This window comes from Pelodiscus sinensis, chromosome 2, assembly GCF_052426305.1.
Source record: "Pelodiscus sinensis isolate ZL-2025 chromosome 2, ASM5242630v1, whole genome shotgun sequence".
NCBI lineage: Eukaryota > Metazoa > Chordata > Testudines > Trionychidae > Pelodiscus > Pelodiscus sinensis.
The window spans coordinates 203348172-203355232 of NC_143053.1; the positions used below are offsets into that span (position 1 = coordinate 203348172).

Sequence of the window (7061 nt, forward strand, 5' to 3'; positions counted from 1 at the left end):
TTCCCGTTTCCCTTCGAAAAGATAAACAGTCTGAATTCAAAGGGACAGAACAGTAATCCGAACTAGCTATGAGGAAACTAACACGCAGGAGGAAAGTGGGACCTTCGGAGCCACCAGACACCTGACAAAAGTAAAAGTCCAGCAGAAGGCATAACCTGCAACGTCTAGCTGCAAACCCCCGACTGCTTGTCCATTGCTAAAGAGGAAGGAGGGGCGGGAAGGCAGGAGAGGAACAAGGGCTACAAAAATGAATGAAGAGGCTGTTAGAAGGAAGGGGACTGCGAAGAGAGAAGCAGATGCACTGGGGGGTATTTGCATTATTTGTGGGCATCGTGTATTTGTCCGCCCTGCCTTAAACGTGCAGCCTCTCCCTCTGTGTCTTTCTTTTTGGAGAGCGGCTGTTGCTGCGGCGGCTGCCGGCTGCGTTTGGCGGTGTTGATGACCTCACGCAGGAACGTCTCTGAGAGGCCCGGCGAGGCTGTAGATTGGCTGGCGGGGACTCAGCGGCACTTCAAAGCCTGAGAGGGAGCTACAATTGTGGTGGAATGGGCGGAACTGATCATTGTATTGCACACCTCTAAAAAAAACACTGCCTCTGATTTATCAATATAAAAAAGATCCTCTGAGAGGAGGGCACTTTTGTGTGATGGCAACTTCACTTCTAGGGGTGAGTCTAAGGATTTTTTCTCTTGCTGGTTTAATTAGTTTCTTTTTATTGTCGATTGGAGGGGGTTAAAATAGCCCCTGACTTGACCAGGGCTATCAGTCTCTTCTATTGAAGTTTTTTTTTCTTAAGTACAAGTGAGTTTAGGCGAAAAGAAAGGGGGGGCGGGAGGAAGGGGCCAGAGTCACTTTTCAGTGTGCAGGGAAAGGTTTTAAGGGCATTTGTAGAAGCAACCTACAGCGCCCGGGCTGTGCTGTTCCTGTGTCCCCGGTGAAGTGGCCTCTTCTGTCCATGTGACTGCTGGAGGAAAAAAAGCAGCGCTTTCTCCTTCCGTGTGCAAGTGCTAATTTGCCACACATTGTGGGGTTCTTTTTGCCTTTAATCTTGTTTCAGCCCGTCGCGTCCAGCAGGTACGTTGAACTTGTATTTTTCCCCCCAATCGCTACTTAGATAAGACTGTCTCACAGCTTCATGCAGCCTGGGCTGTTTCGGCCTGAGAGAAGCGATCCTAGTAGCTCCTGGGAAAGGGAGGACGGGCTGCAACGGAGCCGCCTCCGGGCTGGGGTTTAGCCTGAGCAGCGCGGAAATAACTTTTTTCCACCCCCTCTGGGGTTATTGGCGTCCACCTAGCCCAGCCAGCGGGCGGACAAACCCTGCGCTGGCTCGCAAGCCCGGGTCAGAGGAAGGCGAGGGCAGCGCCAGCAAAACTTTCACTCCCTTCTCGGAGGTAGAGGAGATGGAGCCCGCCTGGGTCAGCGGCTTGGGGAGGGGGCCGAGGCGCGCTGGGAGGCGGGTGCGCGGGGGAGGGGGTGTTGTTGCGAGGCCAGGCGCTGAAGCTGACGCCCCTTCTTGTCCCCCTTCTCCGCAGGAAGAACCGAGGTTAGGCTCGACTCCCTTGGCCATGCTCGCCGCCACCTGCAATAAGATCGGCAGCCCCAGCCCGTCGCCCTCGTCCCTCTCGGACAGCGCGTCCTCCTTCGGCAAAGGCTTCCACCCCTGGAAACGCTCCTCCTCCTCCTCCTCGGGCAGCTGCAACGTGGTGGGCTCCAGCCTGGCGGGCTTCGGGGTGGCGGGCGCGGCTCGGAACGGTTCCTCGGCGGCGGCGGCTGCGGCCGCGGCCGCGGCAGCAGCGGCCGCCCTGGTCTCGGACTCCTTCAGCTGCGGCGGCTCGCCGGGCTCCAGCGCCTTCTCGCTCACCTCCAGCAGCGCGGCGGCCGCCAGCTCGCCCTTCGCCAATGACTACTCGGTCTTCCAGGCGCCCGTCAGCTCCGGGGGCGGCGGCGGCGGCGGCGGCGGGGGCTCGTCCCAGGAGGCGGCCGCGCACCAGCCCGTCTTCCTGTCCAAGGTGCACACGTCGGTGGACGGGCTGCAGGGCATCTACCCGCGCGTGGGCATGGCGCACCCCTACGAGTCCTGGTTCAAGCCCTCGCACCCGGGCCTGGCCGCCGGCGACGTGGGCTCGGCCGGCGCCTCCAGCTGGTGGGACGTGGGCGCGGGCTGGCTCGACGTGCAGAACCCCAACGGGGCGGCGGCGCTGCAGGGCTCCCTGCACCCGGCCGCCGGGGGGCTCCAGACCTCGCTGCACTCGCCGCTGGGCGGCTACAACTCGGATTACTCGGGCCTGGGCCACTCGGCCTTCAGCAGCGGCGCCTCCTCGCACCTGCTCAGCCCCGCCGGGCAGCACCTCATGGACGGATTTAAGCCCGTGCTGCCGGGCTCCTACCCGGACTCGGCCCCCTCGCCGCTGGCCGGCGCCGGGGGCTCCATGCTGAGCGGGGGCCCCGCCGCGCCGCTCGGGGGCTCGCCCCGCTCCTCAGCCCGCCGCTACTCCGGCCGGGCCACCTGCGACTGCCCCAACTGCCAGGAGGCGGAGCGGCTGGGGCCGGCCGGGGCCAGCCTGCGGCGCAAGGGGCTGCACAGCTGCCACATCCCGGGCTGCGGCAAGGTCTACGGCAAGACGTCGCACCTGAAGGCGCATCTGCGCTGGCACACGGGCGAGCGGCCCTTCGTCTGCAACTGGCTCTTCTGCGGCAAGCGCTTCACGCGCTCGGACGAGCTGCAGCGGCACCTGCGGACCCACACGGGCGAGAAGCGCTTCGCCTGCCCCGTCTGCAACAAGCGCTTCATGCGCAGCGACCACCTCAGCAAGCACGTCAAGACCCACAGCGGCGGGGGCGGCGGAGGGGGCGGCGGCGGCGGGGGCGGCTCCGGCAGCGGGGGCAAGAAGGGCAGCGACACCGACAGCGAGCACAGCGCGGCGGGCAGCCCGCCCTGCCACTCCCCGGAGCTGCTGCAGCCCCCGGAGCCCGGCCACCGGAACGGCCTGGAGTGAAGGCTGCGGCGGGGGGCGGGCGGGGGAGAGGCTGCGGCCGGCGCCCTCTCCCGCTCCCCGGCGTGAGTCACTGTGCAAAGGGCACATGGACATGTAAGTAACGTGCACTGCTCTCACGGGCACCCCCCGGGGCCTCCCGCAGCTTCCCCGCAGCCTCGGGGCCAGGCCCCAGCCAGCCTCCCCCTAGCGCGCCTCGCTCGCCCCTGGGCTAAGGGGGATGTGGGGCTAAGACAAGAAAAGCTGGAGGGGGCGGGGGAACAGAGAAGCGGCCCAGGAGGGGGGAGATCGGGACAAAATCGTTTGAGCGAGTCCCAAGCGGGGGGCCCAAATAGCGTCTCATTGCGAAAGTTGGGGCAGAAAGCGCCCACTGCTGCCCCGCGAAGCATTTGGGTGAAAACGGGATTTCATGGAGACTTTTAAACCCTTCCGTGTTTATTTAAAAATCACGTGCTTTGCAGCAGTTCAATGCCTAACGTAATCGCCATTTCACAGGTCAAGAGCTTTTTACACTTAGAAATCACAATTTAAAAAAATCAACCGAGACCCCAACCCACCGTTAAAGCTACGTCAATTAAAAGTTGCCGAAGAAGTGGCCCGTCTCGCTTGCTTGTTTCCTGGCGCTGGAGGAGGGTATGGTGTGGGAATGTTACAACCCTCTCAAAGTTTTTTTAGAAACACGTTTTGCAGTCGTTGTTTAGGAAACACCACTCTAGTGTTGAATTTAAACAGATCCGGATACAATATTATTTTTTTTTTTTAAAAAAGCACTGCATTCCAGCGAGACCAGAGTGACTGTGTATTTCTCCTTTTGAAAAATGGGTTTCCCACCCCGCTTTCCAAATTTAATCTCCTTTGCTAGTCCACCCGTCCGTTTGTATAGTTCCCGTATCTGTACATTCGCACGGTTCGCCGAAAAGAATTAGGATTCAATTTATTTTTTGGTAATTAATTTCAGTTCAAAATCAAATAAAGAAGCATCTTTGGTAACAAGCGAAACTGTAGTTCGAAAGCCAAAAAGAGGGCGGTGGGGAAAAATAGAAAAATAAAATACCTGTAATTACAACTGAATCTAATGATTTGTACAACTGGGGAATTGGTCTAGATTAGCTAACAATTAAATATAACTCCACCAATGTATCGGTGTGAGGTGCAGTTGTCCAGGAGACGATTTTGTATAGTATTTTTCTTGTACATTACTTCTAGTAAATATTTGAAAATATATTGAAGTACACTTGAGCTTTTTTTCTTTTGTCACGAGAAAATATTAAGCGTTATTGTTGCAGTCCTAGTTAACTGCCTTTTTTTCCTGGACTTGTTTCTTGAAGTGTACTTTCAGATGGCACTTCAGGATATAGTTTTTGCTTGAATATTAATTTAGATAGGCATAAATCTGTAAGCAAACAATATTTGATAAATGTTGAATGACATTTAATTTAATGGAGCATGTACTTATTTGCATTTGCTGGCAGTTCAGGTATAGTTAAAGTGAGAGTTCTCCTATATTTCATAAAGTGGGTTTGCCAAAACCCATGTATTAAATAAACTGTCCAAGTGAAACTGAACTAACGTTGGCCTATGTGTATTTCCTGAAAATAATATTGATAAATGTTAATAAACACTCCTGACACTACATTAGGGGTTTGCAAATGCTGCAAACTATTTGTCTCATTGTAATGTTGAAATAATTTGGATATTTCACATTGAAATGGAAAGCCTTTCGCTGGAACATTTTAGATTTGCATTTTAAATGCATGAAATATGTAATTGATTTTTATCTGTAATATTTTAAATGGTATTAATAAACTCCAGATAAAACATTCTATTAGGACAACTAATTGTTTTTTTTAATGCAGTCCCTGTAGGTGGTTCTTTATTTACCTGCAATTCCTGCAGTCTGAATAATTCTCTAGATTTTAATGTCAACAAGGGAATACAAAGAATCCAATTTAATTGTAAAGGCTAGTATCTTGTGCAATCTGCACTTAGTCTTGAGACTTTAAAATGGATAAATTAGCCTGTGTGAAAACTGCAACAATAGTTGAAATTAAAGGAAATGCCTACTGCACTACTGGCCAGTGTATTGATCCTATGAAAACACTGTGTATGAATTAATTGGGTTACATGTAGCTCTTTAATTTTTTCCTCTCTTCTAGGTCAGATCAATTGTAAACAGTCAATTTATATTAAAAATCATTATTTATTGAAAATCTAAAATAATATTCTGGGGATGTTTTTTGGGTACCATAAGGCCACCATATCCACCCACAAAAATGTAACTAATATGAGGTACTCCAACTTTGTATAGGCATTATGGGGGGGACTTATCTTCTGGTATTGGGCTTGAATTTGTTAATTTCAAGAACTGTAATCTGTTAATTTCAAGGACTTTACACTCAGGAGGCACTAAAACTGTTGATATATTAATTGGTTATTGTCCATAGGTGTCAGTGAACATCATTTAAAAATATTATTTACTGTGTGGGTTTCCTAGAACAGAATGTCACTTACTGATCTAGAACAAAGAGTATGAAAATGCATACAATTTTTAGATTTTGGTGAAAAGTCCTGGCCAACTCTTCTTGCCTTAGAACCTGTTTCTCTTTGAAAACCTAATCTATTCTATTAAATATAGGAAACACATTTTGCCAGATTATTGAATCCATGGGAAATTCAGTAACTAAAGAAATATGTATACAGATCGGAAATTCCCACAATTGCACTCTGTGCATGTATGTGAAATATATAAGCATCTATAGCATATCCTAGCAATTGTAAAGGAGTGATGCACCCAAGAACTTGATCCTGTAAATTTATGGGCATTTAAAATAAACTGGAACCAGGAATTATTCTAAATAAACTAAATTTCAAGTAGCCTTTTTACAAATGTAACTGTTAGAGGCCTGCAAAGTTTTCCACTGAAACAAAGCAAAAGTTTGTGGTGCCTCTTTTTAATGGTGTTTAAGTGGGATCAGTTTATTTAAATGTAGCTCTAGTTATATCTCTATGTAAAATTAAGTAGTTTTTATTTAAATAATAGTTTAGGTCCTGAGGAATATAAGGAAAGTTATATGTTAAATGTTAAAAGTTAAAAGTTAAATGTTAAGATGAATGCTACTTCTGGTAACTCATAATAATGCTCTTTCAGTCTGTCACTTAAAAGAAAAGGAGGCTAACATGACAATAAAGAGAAGACTGCTGCTAAATTTATGGAGCTAGCTTTCTGGACGTGGGGCAGGTTTATAACAGGATCTGCGCATGATAAAACTCTTCCTTCCCCTCCCCCTTAAAGGTGTGTGACCTGTTCCCGTTGTATAAGAGTAGACATTTTTTTCCCCGTTAACGTCTTCCGGGAACAAAATTCTGATCTCTTTCCCCTTTGATTTATTTTTTTTACTAAACTCGCCTTGCTAAGGGCATTGAGTTGTTTGGTACCAACTGCAAATTATCCAGAGTTTAAACCAAGCGTTGTGTAGATCAAGGTAGAATTAAACTAGTGCTGACCTTCAGGTCAAACCGGTGTCCATCAACTCACCTTCCAAGCGCTTTAGAATTATTGCGGCCATTCTTGTTTGCTCTTTGACCTTTTAAGTCTTTCTTCCACAAGCTTATACCAATGTCTGTCAAATTTCGAGTCCTATTTTTTCCTTTTATTCCAGCTTTTCATTTTTCAGTTTTACTTTTCAGAAGGATAGAGAGGGAAAGCGCATACAGTTGAGTTGGTTGAAAAATATTAGTGATTTCTGACTCTGCTTAAATGCGTTTTCTTTCTCCTTCCTCCAGCCCCATCAGTCTAATACCTAAAGATAATAATACAAGCCAGAAACCATTTATTTAAATCCAGTCTTTTCTCCCTGAGAATGTAAAAAGGAAAATGAATGCTGAACATTTCCTGCCATGCAGATCGGTGATACAACAGTAACATTTTCAGAGCCTTCAAGAAGTCAGCACTGTAAGAATGTGTATGATGACAACTTATAAAAAATAATTCCCTAGGTTTGCATATATATATAATGTGTGTGTAGATAGGTAGATGCGGAGCTGCCTAAAATTGGCATTCTTCAATTG

General features: G+C 48.9%; 1 protein-coding gene across 3 annotated transcripts; it reads left to right on the forward strand.

The window, feature by feature from the left end:
• The first annotated feature begins 532 nt into the window (after positions 1 to 532).
• Positions 533 to 4816, forward strand: SP8 (Sp8 transcription factor). Of its 3 annotated transcripts, XR_012902007.2 has the most exons (3): positions 578 to 667; positions 1533 to 3089; positions 3489 to 4816. XR_012902007.2 is itself a non-coding variant. In XM_075922235.2 (2 exons), the coding sequence occupies exons 1-2, from the start codon at positions 647 to 649 to the stop codon at positions 2994 to 2996; spliced, it is 1485 nt and encodes a 494-aa protein (XP_075778350.1). In that variant the 5' UTR covers positions 533 to 646; the 3' UTR covers positions 2997 to 4816. The 3 variants fall into 3 exon arrangements, 2 of the variants coding, with proteins under 2 accessions (XP_075778350.1, XP_075778351.1); XM_075922235.2 differs by having other exon boundaries at positions 533 to 667; positions 1533 to 4816; XM_075922236.2 differs by having other exon boundaries at positions 553 to 1074; positions 1533 to 4816.
• The last annotated feature ends 2245 nt before the right edge of the window (positions 4817 to 7061 follow it).

Bases quoted from the DNA above. Each gene is read 5' to 3' on its own strand.
- SP8 (XM_075922235.2), top strand. From the start codon at position 647: ATGGCAACTTCACTTCTAGGG. The intron at 668-1,532 runs GTGAGTCTAAGG...CCTTCTCCGCAG, and splicing joins TGGCAACTTCACTTCTAGGG to GAAGAACCGAGGTTAGGCTC.